The sequence below is a fragment of the Rhinolophus sinicus genome, chromosome 4 (assembly GCF_057876585.1).
Source record: "Rhinolophus sinicus isolate RSI-liver-muscle chromosome 4, RSI-T2T, whole genome shotgun sequence".
NCBI classification, from domain to species: domain Eukaryota; kingdom Metazoa; phylum Chordata; class Mammalia; order Chiroptera; family Rhinolophidae; genus Rhinolophus; species Rhinolophus sinicus.
Window position 1 is genome coordinate 50,388,173 of NC_142504.1, and position 21,926 is coordinate 50,410,098.

General features: G+C 41.0%; 1 protein-coding gene and 1 long non-coding RNA gene across 2 annotated transcripts in view; one reads left to right on the plus strand and one right to left on the minus strand.

Annotated features, from left to right (window-relative positions):
* The window catches only part of COG5 (component of oligomeric golgi complex 5), a 310,835-nt gene that overhangs the window by 13,083 nt on the left and 275,826 nt on the right, over positions 1 to 21,926 (minus strand). The window contains exons 17-19 of the mRNA XM_019745323.3: positions 20,402 to 20,505; positions 16,518 to 16,755; positions 9,934 to 10,010 (exon numbers count right to left, since the gene is read on the minus strand). Of these exons, the coding sequence (XP_019600882.2) occupies positions 9,934 to 10,010; positions 16,518 to 16,755; positions 20,402 to 20,505 (419 nt within the window). The remainder of the gene's footprint in view (positions 1 to 9,933; positions 10,011 to 16,517; positions 16,756 to 20,401; positions 20,506 to 21,926) is intronic.
* Positions 6,643 to 21,926, plus strand: part of LOC141573184 (uncharacterized) — a 44,014-nt gene continuing 28,730 nt past the window's right edge. Inside the window, exon 1 of the long non-coding RNA XR_012498853.2 lies at positions 6,643 to 7,078. This is a non-coding gene — a long non-coding RNA (uncharacterized LOC141573184). The remainder of the gene's footprint in view (positions 7,079 to 21,926) is intronic.

Here is a 21,926-nt window from a genome sequence, read left to right on the forward strand (position 1 = left end):
GGGTACATTTGGCTCAACGTTGCTAATGCATCTCCTGGAAGCCTGTACATGGTGAAGGTGATGGGGGGAGTGGTGGCGAGGGCGGGGGTTTGATAGCAGAAGGTGCCCACCAAAGGGGTAAGTTTATATTCTCTTTAAATTTTCTGACACTTTTCCTGGATGATTCATAGAAGCATTCAAATGCTGTACTAGGACAAGAGTGCAAACACCAGGAATTTCTGCACTAAGACATGGGTGTGATGGTTTCAAGCCTGGGCTTTGGGATCCGGCTGCCCTGCGTTTGAAATGCAGCTTTGCAATTCTCAGTTTTCAGATGTGCAGCCCGGGCAACCTCCATTCTCCCAGTATCAACTGCATTTAGCACAGGCTTAGTTATCAAAGTACGTGCTTAAGTGATGAGTGATAGAATAAACACTGTGATACACTAAATACCCCCCCCCCCCATGTTCACTGGGTGCCCCTAGCACTGTCAAAGTACTGACCCAAGAGGGGGCTGCCTTCTGGCTACAATGCTGGAATCTCGAACTTGGAATTAAGAATCCAGAAACCCTGGGGAAATAGTTATTTCAGGGGATTGATTCACAAGCGGAAAGTGAGGACAACATACTTTTAGCACTTAGTGCTAAAAGTGCTAAAAATGGCAGTTTGCAGGGATGGCTGCCTTTTAGTCCTACATACACGCAGGCACGGAGGGTTGGGATTTCAAGCAGCAGAAAATCACTAATACAAATTGTAGACATGGAAAACCCTCACCACACCTACAATTAAATAGTTGACATGATTTCTGGTCAAGATGGCGGAGTAGGTAGAGCTCTGCTTGCCTTCTCTCACGACCACATGAAGGTTGCAGCTAACTGCACAGAACCCTTGTTGGGGTTGCCTGGGATCTAGCTGAGCAGAGGTCCTGCAGTTGAGGACATACAGAGGAGGCCACCTCGAGACTGGTGGGAGGGGCGGAGACATGGAGCAGGCTGGTCCTACACCATGTGTAGCAGCTGGATAGCAGGAGGGACGTCTTGGCGATAGAGCTCTCTCTGGAGGGCAAGGGGCCCAGCCTTGCAACAGGATCCACAGCCCAGGGTTCCAGTACCTAGAGGAGAGGTCCCCACAACTTCTGGCTATGAGGACCAGTGGATATTGTGGCTGAGTGGGACAGAGGGCTGCTGGAGTCCCACGTGTTTCTCTAGAAGGGCCCATGAGCAGACTTTCTCATTGACAGACTTGCTCACTCTGAAGTCCAGTGCTGGGGTAGTGGCTCAAGGGGTGCCAGGGACATGCAGGGAGGAACTGAATTGTCTGGCTTTCGAGAAGGGGCTGGAGGGGCAACTTTCCTACCAGACAGAAGTGCTGGCAGAAGCCATTGTTCCTTTGTTGAGCCCTCCCACCACCCAGCCTATAGGCACAGTTGGGTGCCATATCTGAGTCTCCATCAACCTGGCTAACACTGATCACCCTGCCCTGGTGATTCCCCAAGACCTCACCCCACCTAACTTGTGGGCACACCCAAACTGCTTCCAGTGGCTTTTCCATACAAACAGCCTGTCTTGGTTCATGCTGTGTACTTTCTTAAAATCACACACACCCCAAACATGCAGCATCTAGCTTCAGTGTCTCATACCTCTTGTGAGCAGCCCCAAGCCTGGCACTAGAGGCAGCTGGCTTCGGTTCAGGACTTGGCCTCTCCCAGGTACCTCCAAGCCTAGCACAGGTAGCTTCCATCTGTAGATTGCTTTGTGGCTCAGCCAGGTGGCCCCAGGCAGGGCACAGGCTGTGGCTGAACTTGGCCTAGAGTGGAGGGCCTCTCCCAGGAGGCCCTGGGGCTGGCACACCCAGTGGCCTGCTTCAGACCAAGTTGAGCCAGACCATGACAGGCTCACCTCCTAGGGCAAAACACCCAAAGGGCAGACTGAGCAGGCACTAGTGTCCTGCTAAAGTGAATCCTGTTCTGTAGGATCAGCCCCTGCACAACAGCTCCTCCGCTGTAATCATGGTCAGTCCTCACAACCAATCAGCCTGAGGGTCAATCCCTCTCAATGACGTGCAAACATCAACCAAGGCTCAACTACAAGAGGAAAACACACAAAACCCACACCAAGGACATACATGGAGCACCTGGCTCAGGTGACCAGGGAAACTGTACCATTGGGTCCCACAGGACACATACTACACATAAGGCGACTCTACTAAGACCAGGAGGCACAGCAGCCATACCTAACATATAGAAACAAACCCAGGCAGGTAGCCAAAATGGGTAGAGAAAGAAACATGTCCCCCAAAAAAACCAAAAAAAAAACCAGAACAAAACTCAAGAAAAAGATTTAAACACAATGGAGACAAGCTATCTACCAGATGTAGAGTTCAAAACTCTGGTTATAAGGATGCTTAGTGATCTCAGGGAGAACTTCAACAAAGAGATAGGAAACATAAAAATGGAGATAGAAAACATAAAAAAGAACCCATCAGAAATAAAGAATATAATAAATGAAATGAAGAATACATTACAGGGAATCAAAAGTACATCACATGAAACAAAGGCTCGAATCAGTGTTTTGTAAGACAGGACAGCAGAAAACATCTAGTATGAACAGCAAAAAGAAAAAGAGTCAAAAAAAAAAAAAAAAGAATCAGGGTAGTTTAGGGGACCTCTGGGACAGCATCAAGAGTATCAACATTCTCATCACAGTGTGACCAGAAGGATGAGGAAGAGAGCAAGGAATTGAAAAACTATTTGGAGAAATATGACTAAAAAATTCCCTAACTTGGTAAAGGAAATAGGTATACAAGCTCAGGAAGTGCAGAGAGTCCCAAACAAGATGAACCCAAACAGGCCACACCAAAACACATCATAATTAAAATGCTGAAGATTAAAGACAGAGAGAGAATCCTAAAAGCAGCAAGAGAAAAGCAGTTAGTTACCTACAAGGGAGCTCCCATAAGATTGTCAGCTGATTTCTCAACAGAAACTTTGCAGGCCAAAAGGAATTGGCACTAAATATTCAAAGTAATGAAAAGCAAGGACCTACAACCAAGATTACTCTACCCGGGCCGGCCCGGTGGCTCAGGCAGTTAGAGCTCCATGCTCCTAACTCCGAAGGCTGCCGGTTCGATTCCCACATGGGCCAGTGGGCTCTCTCTCAATGACAAGGTTGCCAGTTCAATCCCTCGAGTCCCGCAAGGGATGGTGGGCAGCGCCCCCTGCAACTAAGATTGAACACGGCACCTTGACCTAAGCTGCCGCTGAGCTCCCGGATGGCTCAGTTGGTTGGAGTGCGTTCTCTCAACCACAAGGTTGCCGGTTCAACTCCCGCAAGGGATGGTGGGCTGTGCCCCCTGCAACTAGAAATGGCAACTGGATCTGGAGCTGAACTGCACCCTCCACAACTAAGACTGAAAGGACAACAACTTGACTTGGAAAAAAGGCCTGGAAGTACACACTGTTCCCCAATAAAAAGTCCCCAATAAAAACAAAACAAAAAAACAAAAAAAACAAAAATAACTGTATAAAAAAAAAAAAAAAGAGATTACTCTACCCAGCAAAGCTATCGTTTAGAATCAAAGGTCAGATAAAGAGCTTCCCAGAGAAGAAAAAGCCAAAGGAGTTCATCACCACCAAACCAGAACTACAAAAAATGTTAGAGGAACTTCTTTAAGAAGAAGAAAAAGAGGAAGCATTTTTCTCAGTCTGTTGAGATCTTGCTTCCCGGAGTACCTCTGTTTGGCTCATATAAACTCTAATAAACTCTTAGAAAAAAAATCTCTAAAAAACAAAGAAGAAAAGAAGATCAAAGACATGAATAATAAAATGTCAGTAACTACATATCTATCAACAATTACTTTAAATGTAAACGGATCAAATGCTCCCGTCAAAAGATAAGGTGCCTGAATGGATAAGAAAACAAAACCCTTGCTGCCTACAAGAGACTCACTTCAGATTGAAAGACACACACAGACTGAAAGTAAAGGGATGGAAAATATATTTCATGAAAATGGGAAGGAAAATAAAAAGCTGGAGGAGCAATACTTATACCAGACAATATAGACTTTAAAACAAAGGTTATAACAAGAGACAAAGAAGGACCCAGCAATCCCACTTGTGGTTATTTATCTGAGGAAACCCAAAACACTACTTTGAAGGGACATGTGCATCCATATGTTCATTGCAGCATTGTTTGCAATGGACAAAATATGGAAGCAGCCTGGGTGTCCATCAATGGATGAATGGATAAACAAGAGGTGGTATATGTGCTTGTGTGTGTGTTTGTGTGTGTGTGTGTGTTTGTGTGTGCGCGTGTGTGTATATATGCGCGTGTGTGTATATATACATATATATGTATATATGTGTGTGTGCATATATATATATGCACACACACACACACACACATATATACACACAATGGAATATTACTCAGCAAAAAAAAGACCAAAAAAAAAAACACAATGAAATCTTTCCATCTGAAACAACATGGATGGACCTAGAGGGTATTGTGCTAAGTGGAGTAAGTCAGACAGAGAAAGACAAATTTCATACGATTTCATTTACATGTGGAATCTAAAGAACAAAACAGAAACAAACTCATAGATACAGAGAACATTTTGATAGTTGCCAGATGGGAGAAGGTTAGGGGTGGGTTAAAAAAGGGAAGGGATTAAGAAGTACAAATTGGTAGTTACATAGTAGTCATGGCGAAGTAGGGTACAGCAGAAGGAATATAGTGAGTAATATCGTAATTACTACCATGTTTCCCCCAAAATAAGACCTAACCGGACAATTAGCTCTAATGCATCTTTTGGAGCAGAAATCAATATAAGACCAGGTATTATATTATATTATACTATATTATATTATATATTGTAAGACCCAGTCTTATATTATAGTAAAATAAGACGGGGTCTTATATTAATTTTTGCTCCAAAAGACGCATTAGAGCTGTCTGTCCAGCTAGGTCTTATTTTCAGGAGAACACGGTATGTATGGAGTCACATGGGTACTACATTTGTCAGGGTGATCACTTCATAAGTTATATAAATGTCTAATTACTATGTTGTACACCTGAAACTAATATAATATTGTATGTCAACTGTAATTTAAAAATTTTAAAAATATTAAAAAAAAACAGTTTACTTGAGCACTATACTCTGGAGTTATTGATGGTTTTCTCCTCTACCCCCCCACTCCCCGCCTAGCTAAGAGATTCATCCTAACAGCAGCTTTCACAGCTCTTTCATTAAACTGAACAAAGCTACCAGCAGAGCAGGCCATGGATAATATCCAGGGACAAAGCTGTCCCCTCCAGAGCAAAGGTGGTGGTGCCTGCCTGAAGTCAGGGTCTGTGTCCCTGAGCTCTTCTGTCTTTGGCCTCACAAATATCTACACTGAGATGTAAAGGTCAGGCCTTTCTGGCGCTGGTCAGGTGGAGGGCGGCTGTCTCGAGTAGAAACAGAAATCACCTAGGGGCAAATCCCTAATGTCAGCAGCTTTCCCAGGCTGCATCCTGCCCAGGGTAAGAAAAGATTCCTGCTGCCTGACACACTCTAAGGGAGACAGTAAAATGTAAATGTATGCAAGAAGCTTGCTGGCTTAATTAAATAGTCCACTAATATTACTGTCAAGAAGAAAGCGCCCTGTGGCAGCTGGCTGTGTGCTGGAGGAAAGGGTGCTTGCTGAGGCCATGTGAGGCACGGTGCTGCACCTGGGGTCTGCACTGCAGGCTCTCTGGCTGGCACTGTCACAGTCCCGCTGCCCTCTCCTGCAGCCACTGCCACTGATTCAGACCCAGACCCACCTGCTGGGTGTGGGGGGTGTGGCTGTCCACTGTTCTTGCCCCCCCACTCAATGCATACTCTTTTAGTGTGTACACACACATGCACACACACACACAGGTGCCAAAAAAATGTATACACATTTTAAGAAAGGAAATCTATTAAAATTGTAATACTCAATATATACCGAATACAAGTTATGTTTGACTTCTGCAATTACAAGAGGTGCTCAAAGTAGCTACCATCAGCTTAATTTGAGTACAGTTTTTTCCTTTCTTCAAATGTGTATACATTTTTTTGGCACCCTCTGTATATACATTTAGCTTTCGTTATTTTTAAATGGGAAGAACACTACAAGAGGGATTTTATAAAACATTTACTGACTTTTCTGACTACAAATATTATAAATACAAATAATATAAAACAACCGAGGCAGAAAAACTGAAAAACACAGGAAACCTGTAAAGGAAAAATCACCAGTGACAATCCTACTATCCAAAGGTAACACTTTGATGTTTATCCTCCTTGGCTTTTCCTCTCCATATACACACATATTGTTATTTAAAAAATAGTAAGGGGCCAGCCCGGTGGCTCAGGCGGTTAGAGCTCCATGCTCCTAACTACGAAGGCTGCCAGTTCGATTCCCACATGGGCCAGTGGGCTCTCAAACACAAGGTTGCCGGTTCAACTCCTCGAGTCCTGCGAGGGATGGTGGGCTCCGCCCCCTGCAACTAAGATTGAACACAGCACCTTGAGCTGAGCTGCGCCCTCCACAACTAAGACTGAAAGGACAACTTGAAGCTGAACGGCACCCTCCACAACTAAGATTGAAAAGACAACAACTTGACTTGGGGAAAAAAAAAAAAAGCCCTGGAAGTACACACTGTTCCCCAATAAAGTCCTCTTCCCCTTCCCCAATAAAATCTTAAAAAACAAAAAAAAACAAAAAAAAATAGTAAGGGTCGTATTATCTATACTGTTTAAGTAGCCTGTTTTTTCATTTCCTGATACATGAGGAAGTGTTTTCCATAGTATGAGTTATGAAGGAACAGTACAAATTGCTATCTGATGCATGCATTTGATCCTGCGAATGCAGCATATATAACAGCCAGTCTCCTACTGACTGCCACTCAGCTGTGATTCAGAACCTCTGGGGAGGAGACCATGATGAGAGCCAAGACAGTTCTGCACACGGCCACTGGATGATGCCTTGTCACAACCCACAGCACAGATGGAAGACTAACGAGAGTGGGCCCTTCCATTGCAACTGCTAAGGACTAATTTTGGATTAGCGGCAGAGCTCTGCAAGTTTTTGCAGGTAAGTAAATCGAGGGTCTAGAATTGGGTTACTGGAATCAAGGTTGCTCTTGTACTGATTTACTCCTCTCCAGGAAGGGATTCTGTAGGTTCCTCTGAACAGGTAAGCTTTCCTAAGGAAATGCTCTTCAAATGACAACTGTGGAGAAGCTGGCAGGGCCGGGGGCTTTGCCAACAGTAACAGGCAGAACCACGGGCACATACTGACATCTCTCATCTCAAAAGATGGGACCTAAAACAATCTGCAGATCAGGGCTAGATTTGACTCCAGAATATACTATACTTTCATTTTATTTCCTGATCTGGTTAGTCCTAAAATCCATATCAAATGGTTGTCCAAATCTTATCAAATAACTGAGGAGACGCTAGGATCTACTCAACAGACTTTGGTTGATTTAGTATGACTGTAGGAATATATTGGTGGCTATAAATCTGTTGTATCTACCAGTAGAGAATGGAGAGTTATGGAAAATGCTCCATAGGTGAGACACAATTATTACATGTGTGCTGAGGCCCTGGGAGCTGAGAGTCATCTGCAGGAGGACACTCAGGTGTACCAGCGTCCCAGGAGAAGAGGGCGTACATCTTTATCATTGTAGAAAGGAACAGACTCTGCCCCTGTCACGAGAGCAGCTGAAATTTGAGTTAAGGGCCCTGTGAGAAGGGTGAGAAACTGCAATGATGAGTCCAATTTAGTGGGTTAAAATAATCAAACGAAAACAAAACGTCAGAGAATATCACATGAAGAGTAAATACTGCTTCACGACACACATGTGGGTGTGCATGTGTGTGTATATGGGTTTGAGTGTGTCTACATGTTTTCAAGTAAGTCTATGCCAGGTTGTAATATAGAATAACTTACTCTGAGTTATAGCCAGAAGTTTGAAACCCATCTAGATTAACCATAGCTCCATGAGAAGCTAAATATAAAAAAGAATTTTTTATAAAAAGGACTTTCTTTTATTATACTCGTACGTTGACCAATCATTAATTGTTTATTCCATAAATAGGTACTAGAAGGTGTCACTATTCAAACTTTCTAAGCTCCTTTAGAGTGCTCTTCTCAGGTGAGAATTGGGAGGCTAACAGAAAATTCCCACCTTAAATGACTGCTTTAACAGAACTGGTCTTACCTAAACCCTCAGAACTTGTAGCACCACATTGTGATGCAACTCTAATAACAGCCATCTTGCATCAGCAAACAGGAAGATGAGCACCATTTTAACACATGCACATGAAATAAACTACTAAACACGGGAGCTGGGACTATCAAAAATAACAGCCTAATCTTAATATAGCAAGTCCCAAATCACAGCTTCTCCCAAACCCTTTTCAGTACAGTGTTAATATCCTCCAGTACGCTAACTGATTCTGTTATTCAGGGCAACCTCTCATTGCCCAACTGTAACACCTGTGTGATCATATTCAAAGTAAGTGATTTTGCAGGAGTTTTATTAAGGTTATTTTTATGGCGCGGACAGAAGACTGGTACATCAGTAACCTCAGGACCTCTTAATCTTTCAACTTCTTCATGTTTGGTAGCGTCCCACAATTAGTTTTTTGAAATCTCCACTTGTGATTCCACATTAATTTTTTTTGAAACCCACCTCTGAACAGATGGGCATTTGAGAAAAATAATTCAGGCTCAGGCTCTTATTTCGGCATTAAAAAAACAAACAAAAAAAAACTTTGTCAACTACAAAGCACAGAACTCCCTTTTCAATCAACAACCTTGGATTCTTATATTCAAGCAACATTATACCTGAATTTTCTACCAAAAGTTGGGATGACATAAGCGAGCGTAGCAATCATTTAAAGGACATAGTGTTCATTGATTACTCTAGTTTTTAGTACTGAGCACTTTTACAAAGCCACATGTCTGGACCCTCTTACCTTATCTTCATAGAAATACATTAAAAAACCACTATATGCTGCTGGATATTATGGACAGTTTCTATCAAGGCTTGCTGTCCGGTGTGCTGTGATCACCAAATGGTTGTAAGTACTATGTTGATCCCTTCAGCCCTTAGGGATGGTCATCTTGTGGAACGTATACCTTTTCTGTATGTGCCATGATGTGAAAACATATGGGAAGCTGAGTATCTTCTAAAATCTGCTATTGAAGACACTAGTCATTAAGCTACTCAGTGTTTCTTAAAATCTGAGTTGGTAAAAGGCCTTTGTAAGCATTCAGCACTGAAAGGATTTTCCCATTAAATTGGTACATTCTTAGGTCATGGGTATGAATTAACTCAGTTTTCTTTTTGAATGGTTTTTAGGAAACTCAATCCTAAATTCTCTGCTCAACTACACTAGCCATCTTCAGTCTAAATCATCTACTATGTTTACAGTCATTCAGTACATTTCATCACTAAACTCAGTTTTTTAAATACTCTATTCAATGGTTTTGTTATGGAATGAAACCCATCACCTATTTAGAAGTAGATTGGATTGAAAATGATAAATGAACAAAGATTTCAGAAAAAGATATCTATATAATTATGAACTTCTTGGTATTACTGTTCAATATATTTCTGTAAGAATGGAATAAAAAATCCCACTGGCAAGAGCATAATAAAATTCACCTGCTCTATCTTCTGGATTGTAAACTCAAACTAACACAAACACACACGCACGTGCACACCCACTCACTCAATAGTCATTACATGTAATTCTACACAGGTTTCTGGTTTGAATAATAACTTTTGAGATGTACCATATGAAACTGCCATTGCTGTAGGTCACAAAATGGTTAAATACTGGCAATTTCATATATTTCAGCATGAATAGGAGAAAAGGGTTTAACTGCTAATAGGATATGAATATATTAACAGCAATAACAGAATTATGTCTCACCTGAATGATCTCAGCATTCGATAGGACTTTCCTAAATCAGACACTCTTCTGCAGAATGGACCCACAGCTAACTCCATCTGAAATATTAAAAGATAAGACTCATAGCTTTTTATGTTAGAATCCTAAGGCGAGTTAAGGACACTCCTGGATTATACAAAGTTGTAGCTTTGCCATCAACTTAATTTTATCTGCACTGTGAGGCAAGCTTTAAAAGTCAATCCGATTTATTACAAGGCAAGAACACAGATAACTTTTACACTTATTTACTAAAGGGGCATAAGATGAGACAATTCCTTCAAGAAAATAGAACACCATTTTTTGTTATGTCAGAGAAGAAAGTTTAGACCTTTTCTCCATTGAAAAATCAGAAAAAGGAAAGTTTCCAAGACTGATTGTGTCTTTTTCATGTTAAATATAAACAATGATAATTTTTACCAAGCTGCCCCCAGTGATTAAAAGCGCGGATTCTAGAGGCAGCACATCGGTGTTAGAATCCAGTGTACAACAACCAGTTGTGTGGCCCTGGACTTGACCTCGTTAAGGTCCAGCTTCCTTATCTGTCATGTGGAAATAATAATCCCTACTTCCTAGAATTATGCAAACAAAACAGATAATTCCACAAAGTACGCTATGCATGGCATATACAGTAAGTGATCTTTAAATGTTGGCTATCATCAGCATTTTAAATGCTTCCCCCTTTTAAATTATTGACAAATTTGCTTCCTGACTCAAGACTCTAGCAACTATTGGTTTCACTTCTCTTTATTTTCCTCCTTTGATTGGAAATTTTACTTGTCATTAACTGGAGTTTTAGGCTAGCTGTTCTTTATCTACCATGTTCACATGCTAAGATTTTGCATATGTGGCCCTCAGCTGATACTGTTTCTCCACACTTGCTATAAAGAGGACTCAAGTAAAGAACAGTTTAGAAAATGGCTGAAAAAAGGCTGCTTCCTGGTAATGCAGCATCTTTCTCCAAGAAAAACATACAAAAGTAAAGTGTAGGCTGCCATCCTGCTGGCCATCCTTCCGAAAAATTGCTCCAATCTCCTTGCCATTGGAAGACAATGGAGACCTAAACAATCACTCATTTGAGAAAGATTTTTGACTCCCTATTAATTGCAGGCACCAAGCGAAGTATAGGGATGAGAAGATGAATTCGACTTTCTTGCCTTCAAGAAGCTCTATCAAATTTAGTGAAGGATCTGTTAATCCAAATGATGTAATTATTATTGAAAAAAATCATAAGAAACGTGTGTGTACATGCACATGTGCATATATATACATACGTGCACACATAATGACGTCTGTTCATCAAAATGACAGGTGCAGCATCAAATGTACGAACTGAATGTCAGGGCAGAGCTGGAGGGCAGTGTCCTAGAGATGGTCTAGTGGCCAGGTGGGTTTCTCTCCTAACATAGACATAGAGTATATACTGTACGTCCTGCAGAGAAAACTCACGGGGTTGGAAAACTCATGAAAATAGAGAAGAATAAATAAATGAAAAGAGTAAAACCTAAGGAAGAAAAGTCAGGATTCTTGCCAACAATGCAACAACACGAGAGCAGCTTGAGCCAGTGCTGAGCTCCGAAGGCACTGAGTGACGGACTGCTCCGTAGGCCTGTGCAGTGTACTCACTCAGTGGGAGGGTCTGGTTTTCTTCAGGTGTCATTTATTTTGCAATAAGCACAAAGTACAAACCAAGTGATTACCATGTATCTCTGAGTTGGTAATTCTCATCATACACCTCTCTCTCTGTATGTGCATGCATATATATGATGGTTGTTTACACACTGAAATCATGTGAAGTGCTTCACGAAATGTTTTTATCAGTTTTTTTCAGTTACCCTCGTGGGCTTCATCATCTTCAAAAATTAAACCAAACAACATTTGCCTTAGCACTTGATCAGGATTGAATGTTAAAAGAAATAATCGGCTAAGAAACAAATGACAATATGAGAGAATATGACCTCAAATGGCTGTGTAATCTATGCGGGAGATTTCTATGCCACAGGACAATTTCAAAATGCTAAGCATTTAAAATAAATTTCTCATCCATAAAGGACCTCCAGGGTACTGAAAACCATTTTCTTCTGCCAGAATTCCATTAAATAATATAAGCCAGGTTTCTAAAGAGCAGGAGTGTTCCTTTTAGAGGAGGTGACTCTTCATTTAGCTGTGGATACAAAAACCAGCCAGTGCAACTGCCTCTCCTAAGCTCTCCCGTGTGGAGGGAACGACCGGTCAGCTCAGGCCCAGTGAACTAATTACAGAGCCGCCCCACCAACCGCAGACATTTGGTTAACCACAGGGCATCTCTGGACGCTCCTAGGACACTCCTGCCCTGATATTGCTCAGGAGGAAAAGGAATTAGAATTAGAACAGAAACTAGAATCTCAATTATTTTGTTTTCTTTTCTAAGATGGTACTTGCAGGCAAAGAGTGAAATATAGATATACATGTACGCTTCAAGGACACTAGAAGACCTTAAATAGAAAGCGCTATAAGTACCATCAAGTAAATAATTGAATGCTAACTTCAACAGTTATCCTTTCCCTCAGGGAAGAAATGAAACTGAGGAGAAGGGGGGCTTGTGTGCTTCCAAGGACAGTGTGGACAAGTCCCTAAAAAGATTCTGAGTCAGCAGAACCCCATTGGCCTTGAACAAGCTTCCTGCTTTAGAATGGCTGTGATCAGGGTGGACACACAGACCATGTGGTCACAGTAAGGAATTAATTAGCTGCAGGAAACCACCTTGTGCCTTGACCTGATTGCTCCGGGCTGGCTGTATGTGGGTACGTCCTCACCACAAACCCTCCAGATGGCACCCTGCAACCACTTTCTCTTTTACCTGTACAATGGTGCCAGTGGGGAGAAGTTAGGATTCCTAAAGAAATCTTTAATATACATCATTATCTGTCTTTGCAACTGGACTTTATGCCACATAATCAGCATTGATCTCTTGAGCAATTTCTCTTTCTGTTTTTCATGCCAGGGCAGCAGGCACTTTTCTCACAAGAACGCTTTTCAAATCCTCAGAGGATTGCGTATTCCTCACTCCAGTGGCCTAAGTGGCTTGGTTTAATTTTGAATACAGATTGATAGAACTTTCAATAATGAGGCAGTCAAAGGCTTTGTAGTCCCCAGTTGGTACCTGTCACGAATATAAAAGCCAGGGTGATATTATTTGGTTTGACCCTAGAAAAATATGTCCAACCAAGCACAATTCCAAAAGCTGAGGCACAACAACACATAATTGCAGCTGTGGCAAGAAACCAAATCAAATCAAATCAAAACCCCAAATTCACTTTAATTGTTTAAAATGTAGGGGATTGAATGATGTAACAGTTGCACCAGGTCTGCCAAAGTTACTGGTCACAGATGTGATTATGACAGTGCTTCCCTGTCTCTCCTGTGCCCCCAACCCACAGGACCAGGAGTCAGCCCCAAGGTGAGTGAGTGCAGGGCGTTCTAAAACTGGGGCACACTGTTCAGGAGTGAACAAAGGAATCAGCGTCACACAGACTGCAGCAGACAGTGTCACTGCCGGGCTGGGAAATACACACTTAACACTGAGGAAGTGCTGTTTGTAAACACCTTTCCTAAATATGTTTAAGAAAGGTATTTGCAAATGACACTTCCAATAAGGAGCTAATATCCAAAATATATAAAGAACTCATACAGCTCAACAACAAAGAACCAAACAATCTGATTAAAAAATGGGCAGAGGACCTGAACAGACATTTCTCCAAAGAGGACATAGAGATGGCCAACAGATAATATGAAAAGGTGCTCAATTTCACTAGTTATTAGAGAAATGCAAATCAAAACCACAATGAGAGACCACCTCACACCTGTTAGAATGGCTATTATCAGCAAGACAAATAATAACAAGTATTGGAGAGGTTGTGGAGAAAAAGGAACCCTCATATACTGCTGGTGGGAATGTAAATTGGTACAGCCTCTATGGAAAACAGTATGGAGGTTCCTCAAAAAATTCAGAATAGAATTACCATATGACCCAGAGATTCCTCTCCTGGGTACCTACCCCAAAAATCTGAAAACAATGATCCATAAAGATATATGTACCCCTATGTTCATTGCAGCATTATTCACAGTGGCCAAGGCATGGAACCAACCAAAGTGTCCTTTGATAGATGATTGGATAAAGAAGATGTGGTGTAAAAGAAAAAAAAAAGATGTGGTATATATACACAACGGAATATTACTCGGCCATAAGAAAAGATGAAATACTGCCATTTGCGACAACATGAATGGATCTTGAGATGATTATGCTAAGTGAAATAAATCAGACAGGAAAAGTCGAGAACCATATGTGGGATAGAAAACTGAAAGCAACAAAGGAATAAGACAAACAAAGAAACAAAAACTCATAGACACAGACAACAGTTTAGTGGTTACCAGAAGGTAAGGGGGGAGGGGTGGTAAAGGAGGGAAAAGGGGGTCAAATATATGGTGATGGAAAGAGAACTGAGTCTAGGTGGTGAACACACAATGTGAGACATACATGATGTATTATAGAAATGTACACTTGAAACCTATATAATTTTACTTACAAATGTCACCCCAACAAATTTAATAAAAATTAAAAGAAAAAAGAAAAACATAGGATGCCTTAGAGCATAAGTTAGTAATAATGATTGATGAGTTTCATTTATCTTAAGGGAAAAGACCTGGAAAAAGGTCTGGTTTATTAGGCAATATGTCTTAAAAAGAAGGAATGCGAAATAAAATTCGGAATGATGCAGTTTTAGGAATGAGGGAGTTCAGCCCTGCCACTGGATCCTAGGCGTTCTGAGCAGGTGCTAGCTGCCACAGTGTGGCTAAAGGACTGAGGCTTTCCATATAACAAGACACAGAGGGAATGCATCATTAAAATAAAAAGCAAAAACAAAAAGCCTTCTTCCCACAGCGCACTGCTCTGCTTGGGCCTCTCTCGCTCTTCTCCTGCTCGGCTGCCACTCTAATTGGACTTCAAGTGCTGCCTCCAGGAAAGTGACTCAAGAACCAGCTGGAGCAGAATGCAAATACACTGGTGGGGGAGGGAGCCCAGGGGAGAGAAGAACATAGGAAAAGGAAAACAAAATTAAGGAGGAAAGGGGAGGGGAAGAACAGACACTACTTTGAGAGTAGCTCACAATGTTCCTAATAAGTAAGAGCAGGTCCTGGTATATCACTGTGTCTTCGTTTCAGTAAGAGCCTGTAAGCAGAGCAAGGGATAAGTAAGGCACTATTTAGATAGAATTCTCTTTAAGCTGATGTTTATCTATAACAACAAAGACAAATGTACAGGTGCCTGAGAATGAAGCTGAGAGAAATAGGAAAGGTAAAAGGAGCCACATTAATGGTAACATTTAATTTCTATTGTCATGCTGAGGCTACTAAAGGCATATTTCCCAAAGGAAGGCTCTTTACTACGGTCTAGTGGTCTCAAGTATATCATTTGGGGATGAAAATGACTTACACTAGTCCGACTGATATGCAAAGAGCTTAGCTCTTGAAACATTACGTTATACACTTGATTCTTATGACTCTATCAGGTATGAGGGCGCCTCAGGCAGCTACCGTCCTGGTACAAGCGGTCAGCCATATCCCTCCCGAGGTGCAGGGATAATGAACCAAGGCCTGCTCACAGACACACACAGGAACAAACAGGGACATTGCAACGCGTCTGTCTTTATAAGCAGGGAGGATCTGGGAGACTACTAAGAATAATACATTTGAATAACTATTAGACTACTAAAGCTAATGGCTTTGAAAGGCTTAAAAAATGACTTCACCTTTGACATGCTATGTAAATGTGAATTATCAGTTTCTGACTCTTTTAATGAGAGCGTGTGTTTGAGATGTTTCTTCTTTGCCTCTGATACTATTAAAAACTAGGTCTAAAGAACAAAGGAAAAAAAACCCTTTCTATACCAGCAGATTATGGTTCTGTTATTTTATGTCATTTTACCTCATTAACATCACATAGCTTGGAATGATTTCAAAGCTGAGCACACAGAGGAAAGACACTCTTTAGTACAGGAGACCAAATACTCAGACTCTATCTACCTGGTCCACTGTTTATCTGGAGGAGTTAGAAAGCTGTTTTGGAATGCTGAGCTGGCCACCATGGGATTGCAGATGTGTTGGAATTCTTTCTCTTTATACAACAGCCCCTTTACGCTGTTTCAGTGATACATTTCATTGCCTACAGCATTTTGTAGCAAAGTTAATCAATTACTCTTATCAATACTGACTTGGTGGGATAGTAAAACAGTGAGAAAGCCCCATATTACGTAAAAGTGGCAAATGCTGCTTTACTGTGCAATGCGGTACTTCACCTTAACCTTGAAGTATTGAAGATGAGTGGTGACTCTTTTCTTAAATACAAAGAAAAAAGTATCTACTATGACAGTATCTTTAAAGTTTTTTTGTTTTTTACCAATTAGGTTTAAACAAATTTACTTATCTTCATACCTCAAGTGTTTAAAACACTGATGAAGATTTAGTCTTTTATTTAATAGATAACATGGAGGCTGACACGTTTTCCCCTTTGTAGCTATGCATCAATTTACCTGTGCAAAATCAGCAGCCAGTCGCATTTTCCCACCTTCACCAAGAGGTCTGATGAGGCTGGCATTGCGGATAAAAAGTTCAATTGCTCTTTGGGCAATAGCTTCGGTGTTGTCGAAGACAAAATCCAAGCATTCAAAGTGTTTGAAGTAGTCACTCATAACTCTGGCAATGAAACCCTGAAGCTCCTTCATGTACAGAGAACACGGAACCTCGGGCTTTCCAGTGCTAGATAACGACCTGCAAAAGGATAAAACAGTCAATGCACTGAAAGGGACCCTTGGACTTCTGTTCCTCCCTCTGCCTATTTCAATCCTAAGCAATGTTTCCCCTTAATGTGTAGAAAAGGCATTGTTTATTTTTGCTAAGAGTTAAAGAGCATAAAACTATGTTTAAATTATATTCTAAAGGCTGTTTTAAGAGGCTAGGGAGATTATTGAATCTTAGGATCCATTTACCTAAAGATTATTAAGAATGAAACAGACAACCACCTGTCCCGGATAATTCACATGACTGCCTTACACCCTCTCTGACCCCTACGGTCTCTCCCAGCTTTATAAGTCTCCACCCAGTTATATGTTTTGCTGGTTAGTGAATAAATCAATAATAGATCCTGAAATGGCATTTTACACTCTGTCATGACAGAAAATGCTGCCTTTCCCAAACAAATTCTTGGCAAAGACATTTCTGCTCTTGCGCTATGTACTCTGATCAGTCCAATAGTAGCATTCTGACTGTGGAACCGGTTATGTAACAATACACATGGTTTGCAATTTTTTTCCTCCCAGATGAGGAGGTTTGGAAAGGCTTTAATTTGGATCAACAGATGATGCCAGATGATGCTCCATGAAATACTATTTATAATTCATAAACGTTTATAATTGCGCTTTAAAGACTATGTTAAAAGAATGTGAAATATTTATAGGAAAGTAGAGTTATAGCAAAATTAGAAGTCACCTGATAATAATTAGCTAGCCAATGAGATCACTGGCTACATAATGCTGAATCATTTTCAAAAAATAAGTTAAGTGTTTCCATATTCTAAGGATGACACAGAGTAACTGGTGATGGTCTAGAGAAGAACAGCTATGACTCCAATGCCAGGAGCAACAGAATGAGGGGAACTTAATCATTTTCAAACACAGCAATGGTTATTACAAGTAGGATGCTAACCAAAGGTCTTCCCTTCCAGAAGCAGATAGAAACAGAGAAAGTAGGCTTATATTCCAGCAGGAAGACACTGTGCTCAGATGTAAGGACGTAGCAGTGGCAGGCCATGGACGGGGGCACGCGGAACGTGACTGTTTGCGGTGTCACAGTCTGGAGCGCAGCTTGGTACAGAGGACAGGTACAGCCTCAGTGAACAATGGCAGTCTTCACATGGGGTTTGGTTTTGCCGGATTCAGACCACTGCACAGCCTATCTTTATTCAGGTTTCATTGGTACAAATGGCAAGTTTGGAAAAAAACAACAACTAGCAATCTCTTTCATATATCTTCTTATGTTTCATCACAAGCCCTGTTGTTATCTTGATACTACTCTGGAGGATTGTTTCAAGAATTTTAATTTGGTCAGTAAAAATGAATTCCTTGAGGATTACAAAATAACATACTAAAACACGTTCCATAAGCATATGTTAATATAAGTAAAATAAAATTATTTATTACCCAAAATCTTGAAATATGTATTGTCAATTCTGTGTGGATTAGAAGCTTGATTTAAATTTACTAGAATACAAAACTTGTTTGGCAATTGCTAAAGCTCAGTTTTTCAAATTGTGCCAAAACGTTTAGTAAGAGGTTCTCTAATAAAGTGTAGCAGTAAGTTGTGCAAAAACGTAAGCGTCTTCATAGTGAGAGCCTACACACAGAAGCTGAAGATAGGAAGACTCAGCAAATGCACACTTGAGAAGTGGTGGGTGATTCCTTCCCATCACGTGGGTAACTGTCCCCTCCTTACAGGTGTCCATCCATCACTTCAAAGATATAGGGGCCTCCTGCTTTTACTGTCTTTCCTCTCCCATTCAAAGTAATTGGACAAGAGTCATTTTACATTAAATAAAGGAATTTCAATCAATGTACTATATCAATCACACATTTACATTTTAAGCTTTATCTACTTTTAAAAGAAATATACTGGTCCTATCGAATAGATTTCAAATATCTGGAAACAGTGATGAGTACTACTTTTTAAACAGCAGGGGATTCTGTAACCATACTACAGATAAGATTGGCCAAGAAGGTAAACCTGATTTGTTCCTTTTACCCAGAAGAAGTGTAGAGGAAGGGCAAGTATTCACTTATGTTTTTCTAAGTGTGTCCCTTGGGCGTTGGCCCTACCATAAGAATGATGCCTACTTATTGACATTCAATCCAATTTTACCTTACATTTCATATAAGCAATACATATATAAAATAACATACTAGAATTACTAACAGCAAGATTCTAGAAAGGGGGCAAATTACTACCACGGGAGCAATACTGTAAATACACTATAAAGCAACAGTGCTCCACGCTCCTGCACTGCCATGTATGGAAAATGACCTTCAGTGGAACCTCAGATGTCTGCTGTATATGGAGCGAGAGCTGAAATGGAGCCATCATAGGCCATTTGGGGGAAAAAATTAAGGATAATGTTATATACCTTAAAACAATGCAACACACTAATGGCAATCCTCTCAGTTAGACAACCAATCTGGTCCCTAGTATTTAAGCAAACTGGTAAGAAGGGAAACCAACTTTTACGTCCAGTGTGCTACCTGCAGGCACTAGTCGTGGCTCATGAACACATCACTGAAGTAAATCTGACCGCTCATAAGCAAGTCTCGAAAGGTCACCTCCTCTTTGCCTCCTTGTCAGAGGTGCTGGTGACTGGGCTAACTGCAACATTTCAAGTCACTTTTAAACAAAATTCATTTCCTCCCAAACACTGGTAATCGGCAGTTTTATATTCTTATCTCCAAATAGAGCATGTTTGTGTACAATCCACTTTACCCTTCTGTGCTTCCTACTATTATTAAAAATAGAGACTGGGGCGTACGGGTGGCTCAGTTGGTTACAGCACAAGCTCTGGGCAATGGGGCTGCCGGTTCGACTCCCACATGGGCCAGCGAGCTGTACCCTCCACAACTAGGTTGAAATCAATGAGCTGCCGCTGAGCTCCCGGATGGCTCAGTGGGTTGGAGCGCGTCCTCTCAACCACAAGGTTGCCGGTTCGACTCCCGCAAGTGATGGTGGGCTGTGCCCCCTGCAACTAACAATGGCAACTGGACCTGGAGCTGAGCTGCGCCCTCCACAACTAAGATTGAAAGGACAACAACTTGACTTGGAAAAGTCCCGGAAGTACACACTGTTCCCCAATAAAGTCCTGCTTCCTTTCCCCAATAAAGTCTTAAAAAAAAAAGAGAGAGAGACTGAAATAATAATATTAAATATAATAATAATATTATTATATTATATAATATTAAAATAATAATATTAAAAATAGAGTCTTCAAAACATACTTTATAAATCAAATGATAAATGACTTGAAAAATTAAAGGACAGTGTAATAATCACAATTTGTCTACAAACAGACTAGTGGCTGGACATTTAATAAAGTGGATATTCTTTTAAACAACATGAATATAAAGAGAAACAGGACAGTACACAAATAGTAACTAAGTATCAAGTAGGAATATAAAACATACAGCTACATTTTAATATTTACATGTTTAGCTCTAGAGTGTGGTTAAGTTGTTTTGAAGTCCACCTGAGCATGTAAAGAACTATCCCAAACTCTCCACAATGGATAAGGCAGCATGAGGTTGGAGGCCAGACCTGTCACAAGAGGACCAAGCCCAAGGGGCAGGAGACGGTAGTGAAAATTTTGGTTTAACGTCCTTACCCAGAAAAGTCTTCTTGATGCATGGTGATGATGATGGCCTCTATAGCATCTCCCACTGAGGTCAGTAAGGGCTGCACAGCACTTCCCATAAGAACATGGATCGTCTGAAAAGAACAGGAAGGGAGGAGAGGCAAAATTAAAGACGACCACACAAAATGTGAGAAGCATTTTGACTACAAGTTTTCTTACTGTATCAAATTCAGATTATGTAGTTTAACTGTAACAATGCAACAGAAGTCTGCTCCTCGCCCTAACTGCTGTAAGTACTGATTTTTGAAGCTTAAAATATGAAGAACATGGCACCGAAAAATCGCAACTCCTCCAATGCGCTTATATTTTCAAAAGTTTAATGGTCAAATGAGCCCCTGGAGAAAGGTCCAAAGGGGAATAATACTACTTACGAAGTCAAGAACAAATGAACACATGTTTTAAAAGAGTGAGGCAAGACCAAAAGTAATTCTTCAAAATTGGCACTACATCATAATAAATATACTGGTGACTCTTATAGGGCAGAAAGCTAGGCATTTCATGACTTAGGTTTCTATTTATTAGAGTTTTACAGTAATGATTCTCAACTGAGGGCAATCTTGCTCTCCAGAAGGCACTTGGAAGTGTTTGGAGGCATTCTTGATTGTGACAGCTGGGGTGGGGGGCAAGGGGTCTGCCACTGGCACCTAATGGGCAGAGGCTAGAGATGTGCCAAACATCAGCCTACGACGTACAGGACAGTCCCCCACAATGAAGAACTAAAATGCCAATAGTGCTAAGATTGAAAAACTGTTCTATAATGAGGTATAATCATTGGTTAGGTTATGCAGACCCTTGGCCTTAGCTATGGGTTTTTAGCGTTACATACTGACTGGACCTCAGTAAACACTAAAAATCTAAAATTTAAGTACATTATATATGTTTCAGTGGTGATTACATAAAATGAAGATGGATGGCTTTGGCTCATACAAATGATTTCAACCAATGAGAAACGTTTAAATAGAACCTTTCCCAATTCATCAAATTCCTAAATGTCATCTCTAGCCCTAGGGGAACTTGCAATCTAGTGACAATAGATAACAAGTTAGAGTGATACGGTGCTCCACAGAGCTATGGGATCCTGGGAGAGACCTCCAACTTACAAAGAGAGGATCTGAAAAACAAAAGGTGTTGCTGGAACTGAATTTCAAAGGCCAAACAGATAAGAACCACTTGAAGAAGGGTGGGGGTAGGAGGCTTTATGTTAAAGGCGGAGGAGCCTGGGAAAGCTGATGCATTTAAGGACTGCAAAGCATTCAATACAGATAGTGTGAGGTGCCTGCCTGCCTAAGAGGAAGAGAGCCAGGCAGCAGATGTACTCTGTGAAGGCTGCTACGGAGCTGGAAGTTTATCCTGAAGGGACTGGGAAACCAATGATGGATTTTAAGCAAAGAAAAAATGTGGTTAAAGATTTGAATTTGGGAAAAATCATGTTGGATAATAGACTGAATAAATTAGACCAAAGGCAGGAGGACACGGTAGTAAAACAGACGTAAAA